General features: G+C 41.4%; 1 protein-coding gene across 1 annotated transcript in view; it reads right to left on the bottom strand.

Moving 5' to 3' along the window:
- Positions 1 to 27,021, bottom strand: part of LOC124794951 — a 461,391-nt gene that overhangs the window by 348,592 nt on the left and 85,778 nt on the right. Inside the window, exon 2 of the mRNA XM_047258666.1 lies at positions 8,607 to 8,789. Coding sequence (XP_047114622.1) covers positions 8,607 to 8,789 — 183 coding nt within the window. The remainder of the gene's footprint in view (positions 1 to 8,606; positions 8,790 to 27,021) is intronic.

The raw sequence follows: 27,021 nt of genomic DNA, 5'->3' as shown, positions 1-27,021 counted from the left end.
TGGCGAGAGCGACATTCACCGGTCACTTAGCATTCTCACCAGTGAAGTCGTCATCCGAGAGCATCACAGGATTTATAATGAGTCATCTAGATGCAGATGCATTAGTTCTCCGAATGGATCCTGAACCAATGTCCTATTGCCATCCTACCGCAGAGGTTTCCTTTTGTGTTCCTCTTTCTTTTCACTTAAGTGATGACTTGAGGTACTTCTATGTCATCCCTTGCGACGTATACATCTTTTCTACTGTTGTCTGTTAAGTTGTACGGAATTTGTTAAGATGTTAGTGTCGGCGTAAATCAGAGAGTTAAAGAACCTTGAATAAAGTGTGGATGATTCAAGAACTTGAACTTAAAATGCTGAATTTGTTTTCGTTGCTAATGCACATTTGTGAGCAGGTGCATTGTTTTAATGAAAGACGGCTGTTCTCTTTTGCAAAACAGATCTCTTCTCACCTGTGTAATATTTCCCAACTGTTGTTTTACCCCTTGTCAAGCGAATCAGTATGAAGAATACAATTTAAATACATCAATGCACTGGCCTTAACCTTTCAGCCAAGTAAAACATATTTCGCTTATTTTTCCACAGGCAGAAAGGCTTCCACTAAATGATTTGATTGTTGACATGATTTGGAATGGTGGCTCTACTTTTCATCCTCAGTAATAAATCGGCGCCAACATTAGTTAAGATTCTCTCTAAATATTGCTACCATCTTTCAAAAAGACAACGCTCGTCTTCACATGGCGCGTGTCCCTAATGTGTAGTTGAGGTACTCTCTTGAACAGCAAGATTCCTCAATATGTTCCCAATAGCACATGTTTGGGACGAACTCGGTTGTCAATTACATCCCATTGCCAATATCCAGGATATAGAGTGCCAGTTACAACAGTTGTGGGCCAAGCTGTATCAGAAGAAAATATAATGGCTGTATTATATTCCAACCAAATCCGCACACGTACCTATGCTCAACAGATAGTAACTTCTTACTCAAAAGAACTAGTAGAACACTCTTTGTTAATTTAATTTGATTTGTATCACTGAGATAAAAACGCATCTCGACTCGAGTGAAATTTCTTTTCATTTCCTCCTTTACTTCCCGGTGTTTAATGTTTTTCATTGTAACATCCTTCTTTTTGTTTTTCGTTGGATTGTAGTATGTGGCTCACAGAGAAACCATTAAATTTACAGCAAGTGGAAAGCGTTAGTATAGTTTCCGTGGATTGTTGTATGTTACAAATGGTACTACTAAACTTCTGCGAAATAGCCCCGTAAATTTACTTCTTAAAATGATTCCAGCATACTTAACACATCTTTTCATCCTTCGAAACAATTAATAAAATCAGTATTCGTCGCCATTATTGTTCAGAAGCCCTTCGTCCGTAGAGTGTTGCAGTCGTTTCAGTTCATTTTCCACTTGTGCAAATGAAAATCAGAACTACATGGAGAATTCTCAAGAACTTCCATGGTTCTTACAGCTAAATAGGAATTACAAGCTTCTGCCTGATGTACCGAAGCGTTGTCATGATGAAACAACCAACTGTCGCATTTCTGTATTTGGCTTGAAATTGTTATTGGTTTGCACAGATCTCCCAAGATAGCTATTGTTTTGTGTGCGATATCTCGGTTACGTGTTTTTGAGAGTCACACACACAACATTTCAACGCTCTGCTCCTCTTACGGTGAAGAAAACAACGACCGTTGTCTTCTTGGAAGATGTCGATTTTAGTCCGGTGACTGGCGCGTTGCCTTTAAAAACGATATTGCATCTCGTTTTGCGATTTTATGGGAACGTAACGATGTGGTTCACTGTATATGAGCACGTCTGAGTGCCAACGATAGGTCGTCTCCTCCATTGTGAAGGCAAAATCCACAGAAGCTTTTAACAATGCTTGAACCCTCTGAATATGGTATACCATATTTGCTAGCATCCTGCAAGAATTAGTATCATCTCATCGAAGTCTTCATGCAATGTCAACACTCAAGAGAAATGTGCTACGAAACTTCTGAAGCCACTGCGATGTCGCCTGGTACTAACCGATCAAAAGCATGGCCAGCCTGTCAGGGATAGCTTGAGATCTGGATTGTAGTAGAAGTATGGACTGGTCTAAACTAACACTAAAGATGGTTGTGACATGTACATCTGTACAACACTTTCCTAGTGCTCTCTGTATATGGAAACCGCGAGAAACCATGTGGAGCATAATTTGTATCATCTGTAGTGAGAGGTGTGGAATGCTAATATAGCATGAGCTTATGTACGAAACTCGATTGCATGTTTGCAATACGAAGAAGCGATGATGTAAGTTATAGATCAGAATTAGCAGTAACGATGAACCGAAGAAGATTTTGATCGTAGATTAACGCGAAAGAGTGCAGGAGTGAGGTAGTGGTTGGTATATAGTACCATTCAACATGGTGAAGCACGGTATGGTTTAATATGCTCCCAGATACACAAATCTTTCGAGAATTCGAGGCCGTGTGAAATCCAGCTTCTTTCGTGCGATCCGAACTGTGCATCTGCCACTTGCTTGTCATATGGTCGAGATAGAAAACTGTCAGGCAGTGTAGTGAAGTTTCTTGTTTTATATTGTGTCGCACTTGTATCATATGCTCCTCGACTAATGCACAGCCAGTGGGAAATGAGTTCCAATATCGGCGGCAGCCGTGTCTGTGGCAGTCCCGTCCTGACTCAGAGCCGAGCCTTATAAATAGCGAGCTGCCTCGTGTGGCCTGGGTCACTGATCCACTGAAGTAACCGCCGCCAGCCTTGTGAAACTTCTGGCAGCGAAAGTTGCCCATTACGACATTAACAGCAACGCATCATCAGCTCGTACTGTTGTATTTTCCCATGATCTACTTGGGCTGCCTTGCCGGTTGAAACAACGACTGTGACATTGAAGACGCCTAATGTTTTAAATAGCCGATTCAAATCTGCTCTTAAATTAAATAACTGTTTTCAGAGGCTTCCTGCAGAGAACACTGAGTGTTATGTTTACTCCATCATGTACAAAGACGCACATTTTTTGATACTAGGTAATGTCGTTAGTTCTAGAAATAAGAATTTTCTTAGATGACTTCTCAAATTTTGGTTGGCACTTCTAACAGTTGCTACGTTCGTTTGATTCATTATCTCTCTGTTTCTCTCTCTCCGTGCATGTGCGTATTTGTTCGCGCATCTGTCCGTGAGACTAATTAATAATCTAGAAACTCCCCGCGATGCGATGCGCGTTCGAAGTTGGTTATTTAGGTTTCATTTACGCATTTAACTAAATCTGTACAACTTTTAAACTTGTTGTTTTCCAAACTGATGGCAAGTAACTAAAGTAAACGTAGAAACATGTAGAACTACACTCAAAGCCTTTTCGCTAGTCCACCGTATGGAGGGATCGTTTTGCCTCTATCGGACTACAAAATATTGCAGGTATACTAGCGAAATGTTTCTTGCAGTTTACGCATAGATAATCTTTTGGAGCATCCTGCGAATCCTCAGATCGGTTCAGGTTGAACCCCATTTCTCTATAAACTAAATTTCTTGTAAATTAAATAAAAAAACATTGCGCAACGAAATTAGAGGATCGGTTTTTCAAAATCCCATAGCAATCTCCCATTGCGACGCACATGTTTGAGATGCACAGAGGGGTGGAAGCAGTGTTAAACGTTGACAAGACCTTCGTCCTGTTGCTCATCGCACTTCGAACTGTCGTTTTCGATGGGAAAATGTGTGGGAATCAACGCCCCATCGTGGTTTTATTGACGCCCGTTGCCTCATGAGGGCTTATCATGCCGATTCTGAGCGACGGTGGGTCTGAAATGTTTCCTTCGGTCACTCGTAAGAAACCCGCGTGATTTCAACGCTGGATGTCGCAGTTCTGGCCTCTATCGCAAAGGCGACAAAAGAACGGCTGAAATGTTGGTAAGAGGGGGTGTGATGACTTACCAATCGTATGACATGTCCAGGGAGGCGTTGTGAGGAATTGTGTTGAGTTCTGGTGCCAGTGTGACACATCAGCTCAAACCTCACATGAAGCTTTTTTCGCACGTGTCGACATCTCGCTGTCTGAAGCGTCGCCGAGCCCCAGAGTGACGCCGCAGGGGGCCAGCCTTTTGCACCATTACAGAGGAAGATTGTTGGCACCTTTGGGGCAAATCTCAAACATGTGCGTCGCAGTGGGAGATTGCTACGGGATTTCGAAAAAGTGATCCTTTAATTCTGGTGCGCAGTGTAATTTATATCCCCTGGTTCTGATCAAGATTTTCGGAAAGTTTCCATTGGTTGTAAGGGAAATGTCGGAACTGGAAATAACCTCCCAAATACCCAATTGGGACTTCCGCTGCCTGCTATTTAGATAAAGAGACCCCGACTCTAGAATGGGTCGGAACTCTGACTTCCCGGTCTTCGATTAAGGGCAGAAAATGAAAACCATTTTGAAACTGCTTTGACTTCCAGTTAGGTACAAACGGATCTGTGTTGTCCCCCAACAGCTCTGCAAATATCGGAGAAGTCAGTTTAAGATAAGTACGAGGTCTGTTCAACAAATTCCGGATCTTCGTCCCCAGAATTTTTCTACGCTTATCTTTCTCCTTCTAAATACTCTACTCCCCAACTGACACACCGCTTCCAACGCCTTTCCCACCTCCGGAAAGCCGGAAGGACGACGGTTCAATCCCGCGTCCCGCCATCCTGATTTAGGTTTTCCGTGATTTCCCCAAATCGCTCCAGGCAAATGCCGGGATGGTTCCTTTGAAAGGGCACGGCCGACTTCCCTCGCCGTCCTTCCTTAATCCGATGACACCGATGACCTCGCTGTCTGGTCTCCTCCCTCATAACAACCCAACCCAACCCAACCCAACCCAACCCGACCCGGAAAGGCGCGCGGAGTGGCCGTTCGGTTTGAGGTGCCATGTCATGGATTGCGCGGCCCCTCCTGCCGGAGGTTCGAGTCCTCCCTCAGGCATGGGTGTGTGTGTGTTGTTCTTGGCATAAACTAGTTTAAGTTAGTTTAAAGTAGTGTGTAAGTCTAGAGACCGATGACCTCAGCAGTTCGGTCCCTTAGAAATTCACACACATTTGAATATTTTTTGAGCTTGCGGAAGCAGTCTTTGGGTCCCGTTCTGGATAGCGCGAAGCGCAATCTGCGAATTTTCTTTTATGTCGTCTATCGTTGCAAATATTTGTCTTTTCAGTGGGGTTTTCAACTTTGGAAATAAAAAAAAGTCGGCAGGGGCCAGGTCTGGAGAGTACGTAGGATGAGGCAGCACAGTGATTCCGTTTTTTTGTGCAGTAGTCACGCACCAACAGGGATGAATGTGTGGGTGCATTATCATGATGCAAGACCATGATTTGTTTCGCCATATTTCAGCTCGTTTCCTTCTCACATTTTATCGCAGGCGTCGCAACACGTCCCGATAGTACCATAGATTAACTGTCTGTCCATGTGGCACGAATTCATTATGAACCATTCGTTCAAAGTCAAAGAAAACTATCAGCATGGCCTTGACATTTGACCTGACCTCACGAGCTCTTTCTGTTCTTGGAGAATCTTTACCGACCCATGTGAAGACTGAGCCTTGGTCTCAACATAATAAACGTAGACCCACGTCTCGTCACCGTTTATGATCCTCTTAAGGAACATGTCGTTCATAGACGTTCCTGACATGTGCGTCGTCGATAGACGTCGAAGAGCGTCCTGAACGAGGGTCATCTTTAACATCCGTCTGGCCATATCTAAACCGCGTGAACCATTCGTAACACCGAGTACGGCCTAAGTACTAGTCACGATAGGCTTACTGCATTACTTGGTGTGTCACTGTAGACGTTTTCTTGAGTTTCACGCAAAATTCAATACAGATGCGTTGCTTCTTTAACTCTGCCATTTCGAAATTTGCAAACTGTGCGACACAACGTTCTGCTCAATACAACACTGAACAATAACTAGCAGATATACAACAATGAAACTTCCGGCGCTTACACATTAAACATAGGCGTGTGAAGGGCTCTAACCGCATTTCGCTCCTACATACCACTGGCGGGAAATTACGAATGTTCCGAAATTTTTTGAGCAGACGTCGTATGCGTCGTTGTCCAAGAGCACAGGTCTTCCTTCGCAAGGCACGTGTTTCATCGCGATTAGACACTGCATAACTCGTTTGTTTACCTTTACTGTACCATCTTGTTCCATACGATTAACGAGTCAGTGTATTCTGCATTAACAAACACACGCCACAAACCACTGTTTAGTGAGTAGTAGATAATCTTATCATTGTACAATACGTTAGGTTTTCTTTTCGTTCTAAAAGCGTGTGCAGCGCGGGAAGAATGACGGCCCAAACGCCTCTGTGGGCGTTGTAGATAGTCTAAATTTTGTATTCACGTTCCCCACGGAAGCGGTGCGAAGGGGTCTGCAGGTTATCTCTAGATTTTTCATTCAATACTGGTTCTCGAAACTACGTTAGTAGGACTATTGTTATGACTATGGCATATGTCTTATAGCCGAACGAAACCAAGTGAGAAACTGTTCAGAACCGTTATTACAAAAATGACAAAATATAGAAATTTATGGTGAGCCGATGCAAAGCCGTCAGTATGTCTTAACGAGATTTTCAGAGGTAAACGGTCGTTTAATATCTGCATTATCACCTTTGGAATGTACACGATTCCACTCAATCCACTTCACCCTTGAAATCTGATATCATTAAAAACTCAGTGATTCAAAGGTTGGAAACTTCCACACTCTGATGCAGTGATAACGACCTATCGCCCGATCACTTTGGAACTCGATAAATCCCATCTAATGGAAAATTTTGATCTCTCACACTGTGCTATTGGGGCTTCGGCTGCCCTACAAGATTTCAGAAGGTAAATACGTATAGAGAGCTCCAAAAATCTGCGTCACAAAAACAAATGTTATATTGTGTTTGTGATATTGAGCGTGGATTTTCTTGCAGTCTGAGGCGTCTACCACAATCAAACTCTTTATTACTGACCTGCAATGAGCATTGTTAACAGTATTTGCGTATTAATGATCCTACTTGTGAAAGTATAGGTAAGGGTATCTTTTTGTTATTGTTATGTAGTGTCACATTATAACGGAAAATGAAAACGAATAATTATTCTGCCGATAGCGTTCTGGATATTTGCGGCGAATGCTATTAGTGAAATGCAAAAGAAAGTTAATCATTTAATCCAAGAACTGCGACACTGATGTTCACGAAGTGGCGGTAATAGTTGAAGTGTTAAAAGACACGGTATAGGCTGTCAGACAATTGTTGACTTCCAAGGCAAGTGGAACTGCTTCATCTGCGTGTTTACTCAGAACAGATGACTACCCCACCAAGCTAAACGTACCGAACCCATGAACACATTCTCATTATATTCAAAAATTGTGGAACAGCAGAAATCAAGAAAAAACTCACAGAGGCTCTAGGACTTTGACGAAGCTTCTAACGTGGCTAGACATTAGTCGATGCGTATCCTCCATTTTGGATAAAAATTGCTACTGAGTACAGAGAATGTTTCAGCTGCTCCTGCCGATATCGTTTTATGCACTCCAAAATATTATACCTGGCCTTCAAAAATCACCCGTAAGGTTTTCATATTCTCTCGCTCGCTACGCGCAGTTTTATTAAAAATTAAACAGGATCTTTATGTGTGGAAATTGAATAGAGTTAAATTTTATGCTGGGATAAGTTTTCAAGGAGGCCAAGGTTTTCGAGTTATTCAAGATAAATGTACAAAAGTGACCATAAAACGCACATCCACCTCCACGCTCATCCCTTACCAGTCAGGATTTCTAGTATGTTGTTCTTGGCACCCCCTCTTACAACTTACAAGAATTTCCTAGTATACGAACTATTCCCGATATTCGACCATTTATTGGTCACTATTAATTGGACTATTACGCCACCAGAATAGGCAGCTATTTCGTTAACATCACTGATACATTTTTTGGTCTCTATTAATTGGGCTATTACGCTTCCAGTATAGAAAGCTATTTCGTTAACATAATTGATTTAAACTTATCCGAGAGGGTAATAGAAGGACTACTTTTGTAAACGTTACCTTGAAACTAATTACGTTGACAATATGATCCAAACTTAACCCTTACGCGCACTGTGGTTTCATAATCAGAAGGCCTTACGTATACAACGATGAAATGGTTTGTTTTATGCTGTTAAAATCATATATTTTTAAGTAAAATTCACACAAACGTCTCAATTTTATATTTTTTAAGTGTTCTATGAAGCCAGTGGCGTAATAAGGCTAGGCAGTGAAGACCAAAAAAGGTCGAATATGGGAAATAATTCGTGAAGTCGCAAATTTTTGTACAGTGGTGGTGTCGTGAACAACGTACTAGAAATCCTGACCGGTGGAACAACGGGGTTGCGTTTGAAGGTCGCTCTTGTAAGTTTTTCTTGAATAACTCAAAAACTACGGCCTCTAGCGAAAACTTATCACAGTACAAAAATTTTCTGTTATTTTTTTCTGTAGTACTAATAGTCTGCGCATAGCGTGCGAGAGAATATGAAAATCTCGCTCGTGGTCTTTGACTGCGGGATATCATGTGGGTTGCATAACACGATATCACCAGGGGCAGGAACTATTGACTTACCTTCGTAGATGATGGGCTCCTTCTCCCTGAAATAAGTGAGTGCGGGGAAGTTCTTGATGCCATACTGCTTGGCGAGTCGCTTGTCGTTTATTTTGACGAAGTCCACGCCGAAGGTGTCGGTGTCGTCATCGATCTTTTCGAGCTCCTCCAGCACCTTATCACACGTCAGGCAGCTCCGTGCGTCTGTAAATAAAATAAACATCACGATTAAGAACTATTTTCTCATATAAACCCCTAAGTCGCAAGAGGATTGCTGAGACGTAACCACACCAGTAGCAAGTACGTTAATGAAGATCCACAAGATCAGTTACTCTCAGAAATTAAAGGTTATACCGTTTATGTCTACAATTTGACAACTTTCTTGTACCACTACAAGTGACTGCTCTTAGCCTTACAATCCCGATTCAAATCGAATTAACTGGGAAAAATTTGCTGTTGGTTTCAGTAGTGAACTATGTTGTTTTCAAACGAGCGATTTCTATGTTGCACGTGACTGACACGTCAGCGACTCGTCTCGAAGACGGGGAAGGAAGGAAGATAACGGTTTAAGGTCCCACTGACTGCGAGGTCATTAAAGACGAAACACAATCTCAGATCGAAAAAAGGAAGGAAAATTAGAGTTTAATGTCGCATCGACAAGGACATCATTAGAGATAGCTCAGATCGAATAAATTAAGTAATGTAATCAACTATGACCTTTCTAACTGAAGAATTCCGTCATTAAGTAATTAGGAGAAATCACGGAACCTAAATATGGATGATAGAACTGAGTTTTGAATAAGAGCAATATCTCTGAGCAAAACTCCCCTTTAATGCGGAGCTTTGTATATCATGCAGTTCCTTCTGTTTTGTTCCTACATAAGTGGTTCGGTCGCAGAGTTTTAGAACTCGGTTTTGTCGTGGAAATCGATTTTTAAGCCGAGTTACAGCGAGCCGTGGGTGAGCGATTCAGGTCATAAAACGGTAGAATTCTCTTCACAAATCCTTTTAGACCGCGTGATTACCGCCTGTGTAATAGTGCAGTCACAGAACGGTAAGTTAAAATGAAAAGACAATGCTATTATTATCGTTTACTTCAGAGGGTTTACAAAACAACGACGTAAAATCTGTTTTGTTATGTGAACTGCAGAGTTCTGAGAACGATTGCACAACAACTAATCCTATCGAAAGGAAATTAGAAATCCATTAATATTTCTTTCTCAAACATCTAATCACAGGCAACTATTTAATATAGCATGAAATCACGAGACAATTCATTATGGTGATAAGTCTGCAGCCCACGAAACAAATTGCTGTGTGCCACTTCGCATCATGCTATTGAAACCAAAAATCAAGAGCATTCACGCTGTCTGCATCCAGCCATCATTTTGTACAAGAGTGAATGAATTTTTCCGCAGTAACACGCCTCAGTGATGTCGGCCACCTATGGGAGATTCGAGCATAAGAACAGTTCGATAGTCGAGAGTTAGACGTAGGGACCAGTGCAACAACGTGCGGATGATGAGTCACGTTCGGTTACTTCGCATTTAGTGCGTAGAGGTGTCGCTTTTCAGCATCATTACTGGACAATAATATATAAGAATCTGTACTGATCAGAAAAGAGCTAGGTGGCGCAGTCGTTAAGTCACTGAATTCACTTTCGGTAGAACCAGAGTTCAAATCCCCGTCCGAGTACCTAGATTTAGGTCGTCTGTTGTTTCCCTAAATCTCCTGTCACCAGTATGGTTTATTTGAAAATCACCTGACCGATTTCTTTTTCAGTTTCATCTAGTTATAGCCTGTGTTAGGTCTCTACTAATCCCATAGTCGACGAGACGTTAAAATTTAGTCTTCCTTCCCTATCTTATTATTCGGAATCATATCGTCTCGGTGGTGTACGGAAGCCAACATTCTACATGACAATAGCTATGCACGTCCGCTACCGATTCACAAAAACGTATAGAAGTTATCTTGAACTGATAAGTGGCGCTATATATCGGTAACGACGATGACACGAGAGAAGGTAAGAATTTAAGGTCTCATCGTATCAAAATTATGATGAAGCAGAGATCAAGTGCTACTTGACAAGAACTCGGGCATGACCGTTTTAGATGAATCACACGGATATTTACCTGAAGTGATGTGGTGAAACCACAGAAAACAAAAATCATGATGTTGGGCCACGTGTTTAAAGCCTGACTGAGCTCTGTTCCTCCCAAAAACAAGAACAGTATCTCAACAGCTAAGTTACTTTATTTCGTCTGATGGACACGCACAGCAGCAGACTAGAGAAAACCCAGGTTTTGATACTGTTGTATAAGTAATGTTTAGTTGAATGAAGTGGGCCTCAGTTAACGGCCTTTGGGCGAACAATACCTGTGTCCGTTTGATTACCTGTTACAACTCTCAAAGAGACCTTAATGTTTAGCAATAAACTGTACAACCTATCTACCCCGTAACTGAAGTAGATAGTGACCACCACATGGACATGTAGAACCCGACGTTACCTTAACTGATCATCTGTGATGTCACCCAGATCAGTCTTCTTGAGTTATGGGCAGCTGACGAAAGGACGTGGGTCAGCATCATTTCCCAACGCTTACAATATTCTGTAGTCGTGATGCCACTACAATTCACCGTTGTCATTAGGACGACGTGGTGCGCAAGTCCCTGCTAGTGTCTTGTCTATAATTCAGTAACTCAACATTGCGTGCTCTTAATGAAGTTTCCTAGTAGAGAGAAATGACTCGTAAGCCAGCCTGCTTCACTTAAAATTCTGTGGTTCATTTAGGACATTCCAGGGAGAGACACAGCACAATCTGGTTATTTCAATTTCGGCTGCTTTATTTGGATACCGAATGTAACACGCACACGCCTTGACGTGGAGTAGAATCAGATTCTCAAAGCATCCGCACGACTGACAGATAACTGCTAGTTTGTTACAATGGTCAACCACAGTTTTGGCAAATCTCAGATGGATCTCTATATCTATACCGATTGACGTGGCGGTGTGGCAAGACAGTAGACTCGTGTCCTGGAGGACAACAGTTTATACCCCCGTTCGGCGATCCAACTTTAAGTTTTGTACGATTTCACTAAAGGAGAATGCCGGTATGATTACACTGAAAGGGCACATCTGATTTCTTTTCGCATCCTTCTTGAGGTTGCCTCTGTCTCTAATGATGTCATTGTGACGGGACGTTAAACCTAATCTTCCTTCCTTCTTTATGTATGTCTGTGTGAAGAATATACTGTATGATCTGTTAAAACACTAAGAACAAAAGTAACACAACTCGGAAAAGACAACGTACACGAATTCTCTCCTATTATAAGTTAAATTGACATTGTTGTAACAGGATGAGCATCGAACACGGAAATAACGTAATTGCTGATTCTTAAGAAATACAGTAAATGAAATGGACAGAGCCCCATGTCGTTGATAAAGAATAACGCTGGCAAAGAATAAGAACTTGCTAGGTGTAAAAATCATACCAGTGCAAAAATCTTGAATCTGTGCTCAGCGACAATTTCATGTATCCGCCGATCCCCTAGAGAGATGTATGGTGAAATGGAACTCCAAAGTAATGTTTAGAATGGATGATGGTTTTCTGATGTCCTAACCGAACGCAGCATGGTTCCTTTGAAATGGAGACTACCGATGCCTTGTATCTTCCTTTCCACAGTCTGAGCATGTGCTCCGTCTCTAATGACCGCCGTCGTAGATGGGAGGTTAAACCCTAAACTTCCTTCCCTTCTATACAAACCCTGCGTTCGATACACTCGAAGTAGACACTGCGCTGAGAGTTTACACTAGACAGTATTTGCCTCTGCCCACACACTAGGCGTGAGAGTAAGGAGACATATCTCAGCCAAAGAACTTGGCATCTTTCACTTTGGCAACTTCACCGGGTGCTTGTAGCAAGCTACTACAGTGAAACGTTTACTTAAGGTCACTCAGCGGCTCACGAGCGTAGCAACTATACTTACGTTAGCTTGTTTGTAATACTTTCAAACTCTCGGCATATTAAAAAGTTTCAGAACGGACTGCAGAGCAATACGCGGTAATTAGTTTTGTAATAGTCTAACCCATTTTCTTGAAATGGAGTATTTTGTATTTAACAATCTCGATGGAGCTAATACTCATCAATTCATTCTTCCTATCTTGTAACTCTGAGCCAAATTATGGGACTGGATTGAAAGTAGAGTTAGTAGAAAACAAATAATCTGAAGCATTAATGCCAGGGTAAGATCAACGGAATCAATTTTTGGCTTTTCTTTGTTTCAGTTACGCAGACTTCAATCTCATATAAACCATTAACTGTTGACTATTGTTGGATTGATTTATTTAAAATCACGTTAGAGTGCATTGAACTAGCAGTCTTTGAAATTATGGCGTTCATCAAAAAATCATAGCTCGATAGAAAGTGAAAGTTTGTCTTTTGAGTAATTAATATACAATCTAAAGACCTCAGAAACGCAGAATATAAGGTAATTTGGAAGTCTAAAAAACTTTTGGATTGTGGTAGAGAAACCCTAAAATCCAATTACATAGCCGTTCGTCCTCTGATGTATCAAAAAAATGGTTCAAATGTCTCTGAGCACTGTGGGACTTAACATCTGTGGTCATCAGTCCCCTAGAATTTAGAACTACTTAAACCTAAGAACTACTTAAACCTAAGTACATCACACACATCCATGCCCGAGGCAAGATTCGAACCTGCGACCGTAGCGGTCATGCGGTTCCAGACTGAAGCGCCTAGAACCGCACGGCCACACCGGCCGGCTCTGATGTATCAAGACTCTCATTTATTGAATAGTAACTAGTCACTTGCGATAGTTTATAACATGTGATAGTATCTCCCTGTTTGAAGTCGCCCGTGGTTTGGATCACTGATTTCATGAGATGATGAGATCGGTTATATGCACAGCGTTTTATGAGTTTTAGAAAATCATCATTAGAATTTCATCAGATTTTCGCTCTTGAAAACGCAAAGGGCACTGTCAAATCCACTTTAGTGCCTTACCAGTAAACCCCCGATTCTTTAAAGAATCAAACCCCCCGCGTATAAATTAGCTTCAGATTACTTTACGAATGAGTTAATATGTTAAATATCTGGCGTTAAGCATGAAAGCGAGGAAAAGTTTAGAAAAGGTTTGAAATTATGATTTAAGTTTGCTGGAAGTCGCCAAGTGCCCTCATTATGATACACTGAATGAATAGTCTGGGTAATTTGCGCCCCATTTTAAGAAAAAGCAAGTTTTTCGTGAATTCAATGTTTATGAGGTCATATCTCCTGAAGTATGTGTCTTACAATGATATAATTTTGCAAGGACATTCAGAGATATATGCAGATACTGTCTGACAACTGCTTCCCGCATAGAATGAGTAATAAAGAAGTAATAATTTAAAACGTCATGCCTGATGCTGAAGTTTTACTGCATGAACAAAGAAAATGTAGTAAGCGATAAACATTTTTCCTTTTCAACCTTTTGTGTGTGTGTGTGTGTGTGTGTGTGTGTGTGTGTGTGTGTGTGTGTGTGTGTGTATGGAAGGGGGGGAGCCAGCGGGAAAAGATTCCATAAAGGTTTGAAATGATGTGTAAAGTTTGTTGGAAGTCGCTAGGAGCTCTCATTGCGTGCTATCAGTTGAGGTGCCTCAAGACAAGCACACATTTTCTATGATTTTTCTGTTATTGTGTTAAACTTTTAAGATAAGATTATATCTCTTAGGGAGTAGATTGATTGTGACAACATTGTAAATTCTTAAATTCGGCCAATAATTACGCGAAATATTAAAAATCAAATTTTTGCTTATCCTGGGAGTAGTTAGATACGCATCCTCCAACTGGTACCGAGTTCTAGGTTCGGCGACAGTCGTTTAGTTATATAGATTCTGGACAGTCCAAAGCATATACCACTTGGTAATGCTGGCGTTCACAATTTTGAGTTACGTATGATGCTTAGTTAGATAGTGGCCACATAGATAAAGCTCTTTTAATTTTGATTTCAGGCAGCAACCTCTCGATACCTTCCGATCCCTGCCAGCAGGGACCGATGACCTCAGCAGTTTGGTCCCATAGGAACTTACCACCACCACCCTACAGCATGTGCCTAGCACTGCTGTAAGGTTGTCTCGGAAGGGGTACATTTTTAAAATTCTCAGTACATGTGGGCGAGTGTCACTGAGGATGTTGTCGGAACTGAGGGGTCTTAGAGGGATCCTTTGCCGTTTTATTCATGCTTGTGTCAATCTCTCACCCCATGTGACCATGCTACAGAGGGCGCGAAACAAGGGGGCTGAAAATTCATGAGCACACTTTGCTGCATCGGATCACCTTCAGAATTAGTCGAATCGTTTTCAACGGTTCGTAGTGTTTTCGACCTGTACAAATGGGTGCGATCATGTCCAACGGGGATTCCGCCCCACAGTGTCCTTAGAGAAGAGTTGAAACGTCTAAGGGTGTCAGCAGTGTCGATGCTTGTCGAGAATCCCCATAGCACTGCGAAATGTTGTTTTCGACGGCGAAACGCGAGGGAATCAACGCTCCAAGGAAACTGGTGGTTTCATTGACCACCTCCTGAGGTCTTTTGCTGTCGTTTTTGAGCGGCGGTGTGTCTGAAATTTTTTGTCGGCCGTCCATAAGAAAACAGCATGTTCTTAATGCCAGACGTCGCGGTTCTGACCTCCATCACATAAGCGTGAAGGGAAGGGATGGAATGTAGATAAGAGGAAGGTTGTGACGATGTTCCGATCGTGCGCTATGCCCATGGTGGCGCTGAACAGAATTATGGTGAAATTTGGTACCAATGTGACATCATTAACCCAGTTTGCAAGACATACTAAATTCTAAGATCTGGCTTTTTTCCGCATGTGTGGGCACAGCGCTGTTTGAAACGTCGTCGGGCTCGAGGATGACGTTGCAGGATGCCACGTTTTTGCACCATTACAAAGGTGGGTTGCAGGAACCTTTGAGCCAAATTTAAAACTTTTGCGGCTCAATGGGAGACAATTATGAGGTTTCGAAAAAGTGATCTTTTAATTTTGTTTTGCTGTGAAATTAAAAGAAAAAAGAAATAATTGCTTTTACTCTTTGTAAAGTATGATTTTCCGTCTTTAGTATTTACGTGAAGATGAGTGTGTGTTCCATAAATGTTTTGTGGAGTTTGGTCACAGAAAGCTTGCCCGTTCAATTCGAAGTTTTTCTTGCTGTAAGCGCTAAGTGAATATAGTGATATCTACAAGGAAACATACTTCTCACCAAGTGCGCAGCTGAATGAGCATGTGGAGTACACACTGCAACGTTTTAAAGAAAAACGCGGTAGGCTGTGACAGCTATATGGCCATAGGGGTTTCAGGCGTGACGGTGTCTGTATGTGATAAAATGAATGAAAATCATTTTGAGATTTAATTTTTTCATTTCATATTATACCTATTTGTACACACAATGAACTTAATTACTAAACATTTATGGAAGGAACGTAGAAGTAATATAAATTAAAAAATTCTAACATTATATTCAAATATTGTACAGTGTGACGCATTCATTTTTAAACAGTACAGTACGAAAGCGTCACTAATTGGTTAATGCTTTCATTTGACTTGGCGTATCAATGTAAACTATTTATGCTTCATTTGCCAATTCACGCGCTTGCACTTCGGCTCACCTCACGTGAGGGGTAACTACATTCATGAAACACAGGTTGGTGGATGTATGTAACACCCTATTGTATATCGAAATATTACATTATCATTTATAATTTGCCAGAAATAGCCCAGGATGGACAAAGTGTGCAGGTTTTGTCATGCTTGTCTTGGAGAGACAGTTTGTTATGCAAGTGGTACAATGATGAGATCTGCTTGCATACAGGGTAGCATAATAGACAAATTCTGGAGACTGAGTCTTTAAGTCATTTGCATAAATTATCTACGGTCACAGTGAATTCACTGTGCACTAGACATTGTCTAGTAGCTTAACATAGCAGGTTGTGTCTTATACTGGCTGAGTAGTGGACGAATAACATACTCGTGTTGTATTTTCTATTTCTTTATTTTTTAAAAATAAGAAAAGTACTGTAGAAATAGTAATTTGAGAACTAAAGATGTAATTATATAAAAGGGTTTTGATTTACAACCAGTTCTTATAACTACTGTTTTAGGTTGTTAGACTATATAATGTACAGTATATCATACTTCAGAGACCACGTCGGTAAAAAATAACCGGTGCATTCATTAACGTAATTTCAACAATTTTCTGCATTAAGTCGCTTCATTTCTTTTGCTGCATGCAAAATTAGCTCGGTCCAGTGAATCAGAACCGGAAATAGAAACACTTGAAAACAGTTAATAACAATAATGCAAATTTGGAAGATTTTTTTTCAAATTAGATTACTTTATTTATTGTGTGTAAATTAAGAAAGTGATAAAGAAATAATAAAAAGAAACAGAGCCCCCAGTGACTATCGTGGATGAAATGAATCCTACGTCGGGTAAATAACACAGAACCTGAAAGCTGTTCTCCGATTGGTTTGTTTTTGTAACTGTAACTGATTTGTATGTATGGGAATGATTCGGATTCTCAGCAAACAGGACAGGCATTCACACGTTAAAACGCAGCCGCGTTACGGCACATCTCTGTATACACGTCTCCACCACGTACTGAGTGCTGGCTGTCCCAACACTCTCAGCGATACGTCGGAGACAGACACGCGCGCACTCTACAGCTCGCGCGGCCAAACAGCGGGACAGACGAGTTGCGCACGCGCGCCATGTTGTAATCTCGGCCAGCCGGCCATTTTTGGAGATGGTAGCCTGAGCCTGGCCGGGCTGCGCGCGCAGCGAGCTGGCATTGTGTCTGATAACACGAGCCCAGCCAGACCTGGCTGTGGTAAACAGCTGCGACACCTCGGCAGAGGCATGCACGAGTGAGGCAGGCACCGTTTCTAGGTTATTGGGAGAACATCGTGGCTCCTTTGGACGGGCACATCTACTACAGCGCTTTACAAAATAGCAGTGTCATCATCCAATCTACGTTAAAAGATTATAACTTGATAGATGAATTTATAATGTGCAAGTGTGTAGCGCTTCGTGTAGGTCTGTGAGAAATTAGCCAGAGAAGTTCTTGATTCAAAATAACACTCATTGTTGCGGAAAGTATATCGACTGAAGACTGTTTAGTACTGTGGATCCTATGTATTTAATGGGAACATCGAACTGTAGCATCTATTGTTCCAAATTCCATTCTGCAGAAAGCCTTCTGGAAGTGAATGGAGTGTAAAACACAAGTTTCCGTTAATAATGCAGGCAACAGGCGCTGACAGGATTTACGATCTTCACCTCCCATTTAGGTTAAAGAAAGAGTTTGAAATTACACCTCCCATTTAGGTTAAAGAAAGAGTTTGAAATTACTTAAGACCACTAACTTTGATCCCTTTGTGCTGACTTGAGATTGTATAAATCCTTGGATCAGAGAAACTTGAAATGTGCATTCTTCAGTCTTAGAGCAAGTTGAAACACAGCACAAGCCCCATATTTTTTGTAGGAATCATGAGTGAGTGTGAAACTGTTTGCTACCGGTATGTTGAACCCTTCTTCCCAGCTAGAACATAATTTATAAAGGGGGTAAAGTCATCATCAAGCTGAAGGTTGGTTTTAACATCAGAGTGATTTACTAGGACTAGTCCTGTGGGAAGTCGTATGCCATTGCCTTCCTCTGACGGTTGAACTCCATTCACTCTTCCAGCTAAAAGGGTTCCTATAGTCAACATGGACTGCGGGCAGCAGTTCGACTTAGCACTTTCATTGGATTGTAAATTCATTGTCAGAGGTAAAAGTGAAAAATCGGTAGACCAACTGGCGATCGCATCCTAAATTTGTAGTCTGACGAAAGTCCATTGAGCCACCGAGCAGAGCAGACCATGTGAGACTAACGTATCTAGTGAGGTGATACTGTACTTAGGATAAATATGTCGATCAGGAGGAGCTGGAAATTCCAGAGGCATCATCCGTGACTTCCGTGTAACACTGAATGCAAATGCCGTATAAATTCCGCTAACAGGAACACTATGGCTTCCTTGGCCATTTTCAGTGACCTCGTCAAGGACGAAACCATATTCCACAGTAAAAAAAAGTAAGTAATGAGGATGTTCTTATAAATATCTTTGAAAACTGCAGGATGTATTTTCATGAAGATTAGAGATCTTCTGCCCCAAACAACAGGAAAGAAATAAGTAATGATGATAGTGACACAATTTCTTTGAGAATCGCAGGATCAGTTTTTATGAACAGTTTAGATCTTAGGCGAAAACAACAATCCTCAGATGCTTAGATATCCGACTGGCAGCAATTAAAACCGATTCATATCATTCCGCAGCAATTCTGCAGTGGAAAGCAGGTTAAACGTACACAGAGTTGAATGAAAGAAGTATCCTTTATAATTAAAGCGATAAACATGTCTTAGTTCTTAGAGGGAAGGCATTTGAAGTTAATGATACCTGCACTGCTTGATGCACTGAGAACACCAACGAGAGTGGCAATCTATTGCGGCTTTTCTGTCATTGTTGGAAGAGGAAGACTTTTGTAGCGTTCCACTCTGTTTCAGTCAATGTGTAGGTTTTAGGATTGACTATGAAATGAAAAATTAGGCAGACCCTTTGTAGTTTCAAACCAGACACGGGAATAAAATTTCAGCAACGACCACAAGGTAGGATTTCACTTTCTCTTAACGAGTGTTTGTCAAAGTGGCATGTAACTGTCATCTTACACCTTATTCTAGAGTTCTGCCACTGTTATTATAAACTCAGAGGAAATACACACGTTGAGTTCTGATATACGGAGTCAAAGTTCGTTTACCGTTTTGGAGTATATTCTGAAAGACTTGAAACGAATAAATACAAAGCGCACACATTACTTGAGGAACTGTAAGCGTGCAATAACCGTCAGCATAAAAGTGGGAGACAAAAGCAAACAGCAGGCGGAAAACATTCTGCTCCTTTTGCAAACAGCCACAAATCACTTGTGAGCGCGACGAGTTCCAGCTGCTTGTGCTCACTGAAGGAAGTCGTGACATTCATGTTGCTGGCATACGGCTTCCGAATAAGATTTAATATTTTCAAGAATAGAAGAAATTTTAAATGTGAACTCGACACCAGGCTACGCCAGTTAGGAAAATTAGGTGCACTAAGAAAAAGATCAGGTTATACTCAGTGACACGACACAGTGCAGAGGTAACTCAATAAAATTCTCAAAAGAAAGAAAGAAAAAGGACTTAGAAATGGGAATAAAGTTGTATGTTTGAAGCTACAATTCGTAGAAAATGAATGTGAGTGAAACATGGCTCGTATCTTATAAGCAATAAGAAACGTAAAATGTTGATGAAGTCAGGTACATGTAACTTATTATTTCCCTTGTTAGGATCTAAGCCATATAGAGATCATTGGAAACCAATAACGTTCCTAGTGGCCAAGATACCAGCTGAACCGAACTACATAAAACATGGGTAGAAAAATTTGGATTATTGTCTATGAACGTAGTGTGACAGTATGTTGAACGTTAAAGTATTTAATAATGACATCTCGTCTCTAGTCACTACCTTTCTACGATTTACGATGCCTTTCTGAGTTCAACTCCATTTGTAAGTTGTCTTGTCTTCGCAATCATCTTCTCCAATTTTTCATCTGACAGTTATCGAAATGCGACAGTTGTTATTTTTAATTGCAAGAATAGGACTTCCTGGTAGTTATGTGATGGCACCTCCTTCCAAACACAAATTCATTGTTCTAAACAATGCAGCGCCTTGCTTGCTAATTTGTAGACGTAGACTTGTTCCCGCTCCTTGACTTGTAGGCCTACCTAGAGATTAATTGTATTTTACATTTATAAGGGGAGTCTATGGAACCAGTTTAGAATATTTGTATGTCTGAATAATGAGACATTTGCTAACTTGTCATCAGGCCACTAGAAATTGAAACTGAACAGTTCTGTAAAGTGCACTAATACACTGGTGTCAAAAACTTAAGGATGAAAGTAACATTCACGTGATATGACACTGTCAAGTAACACAGCTCTATGAAAATTGAACCATACGTAGAAAGAACTTCTGTAGCATAGTGTAGCATAGTATAGAATAACGTAGAAACTAACTGGATAAAATACGCAATGAGGCGGACAAAACTGACACGTCTGTTCAAAGACAATAGTGACACTGAATTCACCGCGATTTATGACGGTTCCGTGGACATTACAAACAGCGGGAACGGTTCTTCATACGGTATGTCATCACCACGAACGCCAATGCATGGTGTACAATGCTCTCATGCTGGCCATAAGGTTGGTGAGTCCTTGTGGTACGGCGTTTGTTTACTTCAACAGTGCGGTTGACAACTGTTGTATGGTTCTTGCGGCATGTGGACGTGCTGCAGCTCGACTTCCCAAAGCATGCCAAACGTGGTCGGCGTGACTTGAGGCGGGATAAAGGGCGGGCCAGTCCATTCACTGAACATCCTCTCGTTCCAAGAGCTCCCCCAACATATGCAGTTCGATGCGGTCGCGCATTGTTGTCCATAAAAATAAAGACAGGGCCGAATACACCCCTGCAAAGACGGGCATGGAGGAGGAGTACAGCGCCACAATAACGTTGACCAGTGAGTGTTCCGTGTTCAAAGATCTGGAGGTCAAAACTCAACATTTCCCTCATACCATAAGACCTGGACCACCAAAACGACCATGTTCCACAGCATTCCTGAGTGTATTACGTACCTTTACATAATTAGAGGTGGGAATACGTAAAACACGCGGGAACACTGTCGGAAATGATCGTTTTGGTTATCCAGGTATTACGCCGTGGCGTGGGAGTACTGACCTCGAAATCTTTGAACACGGTACACTCACCGGCCAACATTAGTGTGACACTCTACTCCTTCACCATTTGCGCCCCTGACACAATTTTTATGGATGACAATACATAGCCGCATCGAACTCTGCAGGTGGAGGGGCTTATGGAACGAGAAGATATTCGGCGAATCAATCACCCTGACCTTTCCTCCCATTAAATCCCATCGTACACCTGTGGGATGCGTTGGTAAGACGTACTGCGTCACTTCCACATGGCACCGACGGCCTCCCAGCAGCTGTCAGTCGCGCTGCTGGAGAAATGGAGCGTCCTATCGCGAGAACTCCTTTCCAATCTTGTGGTCAGCGTGGGAGGACGTTCCAAAGTATGCACACCCTAATAAGAACCATGTCCCGCTATTTTTAATGTCCTGCGGCCATCATAAATCGCGTTAACTTCTGTAATTAATTTCTTGGAATAAAAGTGTCATTTCTGTTCGTCTCATTGCGTATTTCTTTCAGTTACCTTCTGTAGTGTAGTTTATTGTACTGTACTTTTCAGTTACCTTTTGTAGCGTAGTGTATTGTACTGTACTGTAGCTGTTCTTTCTACGTATGGGCCAAATTTCATTAGCTTTGTTACTTGGCAGCTACACATCATGCGAAAGTTGTTAGGTCCTTAAGTTTTGCACACTAGTGTATTAGCAGTGGGAGTGTGTACGTATCAGTATCACTTGTTTACATCTGACCAACCTTATGTCCAGAAAAGATAAACGCTGTAGTGTTAGAAAGCTATACTTTTAAGCTGCGCCCTGTAACACCGCTGAGAAATAGGAGTGGCAATCAGAATCTCTGCAACAAACTAGTGGCGCTGTGGTTAAGGCTTCCACCCGTGTCCGGTACCATATGAGTTCAAAACCGCATTCCACCATCGTGACTTATATTTTGTGTTTTTTCTTCAATCATTTCAGACGAATGCTAATAAAATTATTCCATCGGATGACCACTATAATCATTCCGGTTCAAAGTCCACCGTGCAAGCATATGATCCGTATTCATTGGTTCGAAACGAGACGTTAGAATCCGTTGTCAGGATATTTTGAGATATATTGAAATAATGATATAGAGCGAGTCTGAGCAAGGCTGCACGATGCTTAAGACACTAGACTTCAGATTTAGACTTTCAATGGTTTCCCTAAATCGCTATGGCAAATGTATGGGTGGTTCCTTTGAAAAGGACGCGACCGACATTCTTCTCCACAGTTCGAGCGTGTATTCCCATCCAGACCTCGATAGTGGCGTGACGCACAATGTTAATCTTCCTTCTTCCTTTTCTTTCTTTCCTTAGCATATTGTGTCAGGGGCTAGCCTGGGTCATGTGTCCGAATGCGAAGTTTGCTTGTGCAGTGTAGTGTTGTTTAGTTTGTTATGAATATTTGTATAATACAAAAGAGGAGGGTAGATGAAAACACATAGCTTATTTCTGTTGGAAACCCTGTGATTTCTTTAAATCTCTTAACACGAACGCCGAAGTATTTCATTTGTAAAGGATACGATTGATGCTTTCGTGTCCATGTCCAATCCGGTCATGTTCTCCGTTCCCAAAAATCTCACTATCCATAATTTACTCCTTTCTTTAGAATAGCAGCAAGTTGACTGCCAAACGGACTCCATCAACATTATCACATACCATCAGCCCAACAACAATTCGGAGAGATTAGGAATATAATACAGTACGACACACAGCGTCTAGTGATAATAAAATGTACTGCATTACTTTTCGCCCCCTTTCTTGGCAAGTATCTCTGATGATAACTTCTTTCGTCGCCAGAATTCCAACCAGCTGGCTTGCGTTAACAGCCTCCGCTACGGAGACTTTTGTCTTATACCAAGACGAATTAAATGCCTTCGTATAAAATCATGTTTCATCTATCAAATTTCTTGATTTCCAGTTTCTGGTTATTACAACATGGACTGCATGTATGGTTTATATTCATCTTCCAGTACACAGTATAACAGACAGTATATGTACACGACTTCTAACTACTTCCCTCGCGCGGACATTGAAAATCTGGAGCTGTTGGAAACGGTCGCCGGATTGGTTCTTCTGAATGAGACAGTCACCGACATCACGTCCCATTATTTTCAAATCCTACCTGTTGTTCCATCTATAATGACATTTTAGTCACCAAGACTTTAAAATCTAACCTTTCTTTCTTCCTTGCTCCTTCGAAATATTCGTTGAATTTATCTGCATAATATACAACGAAGAAAGGTGAATGTCAGCAACGAAACGCAGTTTTTAATTTTTGAGTGTGTCGCCAAAAAATTTACGAAGCTTCTATTTCTACCTTTAGGCAATAGCTCCATTCCAAAGTACTCTCTTGCGCAAAATTATCATTAATTAGAATAGCTCTTGTAATCCGTAAGTGATTTAAAACAGCACAGAATTGTTGGCTTTAACTTTACGTGAAAACTGAACAGTGACTGTTTAAATCATCTTAATATATCATGCGAGATGTCTTAGACAACCAATAGTATTCTGACAATAATAGAAAAATTAAAGGTCAAAATTCTTTATAATACGTGTAATATAATGTTGTATAAAGAAAGAGAACATAATTTGTGTAAATGCTGTAAGTAAAATTTAAAATTTTGGGTAGCGCGAATTTGCATGTCAATGACTTCTCGTCAATGAGTCACTAAATGACTATGAATTTGCAGATGTCACATAATACGTTACAGTATTACACGTTGAATAAATCTGAATTTAATCTCAAAGTGTGGCTTATAGTAACATTACAGTAACAAGAAGTGCAGTCGTGCAAAAATATCTTCAACATACTTGCTGTAGAAAATAACAAATGGTCCTAGAATGAACTTCGTTATTTTAAGCAGATCCCACTTATTGCAGTATAAGAACATTTAATAACTGATTTATTGATATGTCGTTGTGTAACATTAATTTTGATATTAACCGAATCAAAAAATTTGTTTAACTCATTAGGTGATTAAACATCTGTAAAATTACGAAGAAACAATCACGACAGACTGACCCTGTCTTTGCTCGGTTACTGAAATTTAACGGAAAGTTTACTGCAAGTAATATGTGTTACCTCACAACAAAAAATGGTTCAAATGGTTCTGAGCACTATGGGACTTAACATCTGTGGTCATCAGTCCCCTAGAACTTAGAACTATTTAAACCCAACTAACCTAAGGACATCACACACATCCATGCCCAAGGCAGGATTCGAACCTGCGACCGTAGCGGTCACGCGGTTCCAGACTGAAGCGTCTAGAACCGCACGGCCACACCGTCCGGCACTTCACAACAATTACGCTCGTCGCAGTTACCATTCGGAGGAAGTTTCCTTCCCTAAGTTGTAGCACTGATCTACGTGTCATAGGAAATAATCTCAAATACAAACAAATCTTTGTTTATTTTTCTGTAATTAGATAAAAAATATTGCTCGATAAATATAATTGTTTTTCAAGTTTGCAGAGCAATTATATTGCTGAAGATTTCTGATATTACAACAGTTAACATTGCTAAAGTGACTAACAACTGCAGTTCCTCTCTAATCACCATGTTCTCGTTCGCTTTCATGTCCCATGCCATTATCAATAAGTCGCAAAAGACTTCGGGTTTCAATGGGCGAATTAACGTTCTTTTCTTCCCAGTCATTCATATATCAACTTTTTTCTTTGGTATTGTATTTTAACAGTCAAAATCAGTAAAATAGGAATAAACGCTTAATCAGTCTTTGACATCTTGGTTTCTTGATATCGCGTTGCCAATTGAAAATACTGACATAACTTCTGATCATTGTGGTGGCTGAGAGTGTTGAAGGACTGACAATATAGTATTGTTATTAAATACTGAACGTATGGACGTCCATTATGTACTGGAGATGTTAGTAAAGATGCGGATACTGTGACTTGAAAGCGGAGATTTGCGGAAACTACCAACTGGCCACACGGCTAGAGGCGCCATGTCACGGATTGCGTGGCCCCTTCCGCCGAAGGCTCGACTCCTCCCTCGGGCATGGGTGTCTGTGTTGTCTATGCGTAAGTTAGTTTAAGTAGTGTGTAAGCCTAGGGTCCGATGACCTCAGTGCCGGCCGCGGTGGTCTCGTGGTTCTAGGCGCGCAGTCCGGAACCGTGCGACTGCTACGGTCGCAGGTTCGAATCCTGCCTCGGGCATGGATGTGTGTGATGTCCTTAGGTTAGTTAGGTTTAAGTAGTTCTAAGTTCTAGGGGACTGATGACCACAGCAGTTGAGTCCCATAGTGCTCAGAGCCATTTGAACCATTTGATGACCTCAGCAGTTTGATCCCTTAGGAATTCATACATACACCACCAACTCCAGGGAGGCTCTCACTCGTCGCGAGGGATCGGTGCAAAGGTGGTGTCCGGCAAACCCGGTTGCCCGCATATCTCTGTGTCAGCATTTCTCGAGAATTCCTCCATAACGCATTCAGACGACATTTGTAGAGGATGGTAGGGCGACCGGTCTGCATCATATGATCCTTTGGGTCTGATCGCGGAGTGGCGTGTTGGTCCACCTTTGGAATGCAATGTAGTGGCTTTTCTATGTGTTATGTATTTGACAAGTCCTTAATAGATTTTCGGAGGTATTTTGCATCAGATGTCTACATACAAGTTACACAGGTCACAGAGTTCTCATAAAGAACGCAAAACACCCAAGATTTGCGAAGTTTTACAAAAGCTCGAAACTAGCGCGAACTTCAATGCGACGTGCTTCTAATATTTCCCCAACGAAACTCTTTCTCGAGGGTGAAAGAAGAGGAGCAGGAGATTAATGTTTTACATTCCGTCGGCAACGACGTAATTAGAGACGGGGCAAAAGCTCGGATTTGCGGATGGAGAAGGAAATCGGCCGAGCCCTTTTGAAGGAATTATCCAGGCATTTGCCTTAAGCGGTTTAGGGAAGTCACGGAAAACCTAAATCAAGGTGGCCGGATGTGGGCTTGAACCGTCGTCCTTCCGAATGCAAGTACTGTGTGCTAACAGCTGCCCTACGCTACACGGTGTCTTGAAATGTGGCAGAAAACCCAAAGAGACTCTGGTCGTATGTAAATTACACCATCGTCAGGACACAATCAATAACTTCACTCGTGATAACAGTGGTAATGTTATGGATGACAGTGCGGCTAAACCAGAGTTACTACACACAGTTTTGCGAAATTCCTTCACCAAAGAATAGAGGGAATGTTCCTGGATTCGAATCAAGAACACTGTCAACAAGAGTAACTTAGAAGTAGATATCCTCGGTGTAGGGAAGCAGCTCAAATCACTTAATAAATGCTAGTTCTCCGGTCTAGATTGTATACCAACCAGATTCCTTTTAGAATATGCTGATACAATAGCCCCATACTTAGCAATCACATACAACCGCTCGCTGTACCTAAAGATTGGAAAGTTGCACAAGTCACACCAATACCAAAGAAAGGAAATAGGTGTAATCCGCTGAATTACAGACCCATATCGCTAACGTCGATTTGCAGTAGGCTTTTGGAACATATACTGTCTTCAAACATTATGGGTCACCCAAAAGAGAACGATCTATCAATAAACAACCAACAA

The sequence above is a fragment of the Schistocerca piceifrons genome, chromosome 4 (assembly GCF_021461385.2).
Source record: "Schistocerca piceifrons isolate TAMUIC-IGC-003096 chromosome 4, iqSchPice1.1, whole genome shotgun sequence".
Lineage (NCBI taxonomy): Eukaryota > Metazoa > Arthropoda > Insecta > Orthoptera > Acrididae > Schistocerca > Schistocerca piceifrons.
The sequence above is the reverse complement of the archived record's forward strand: the minus strand, read 5'-3'. Positions and strand labels throughout refer to the sequence as shown.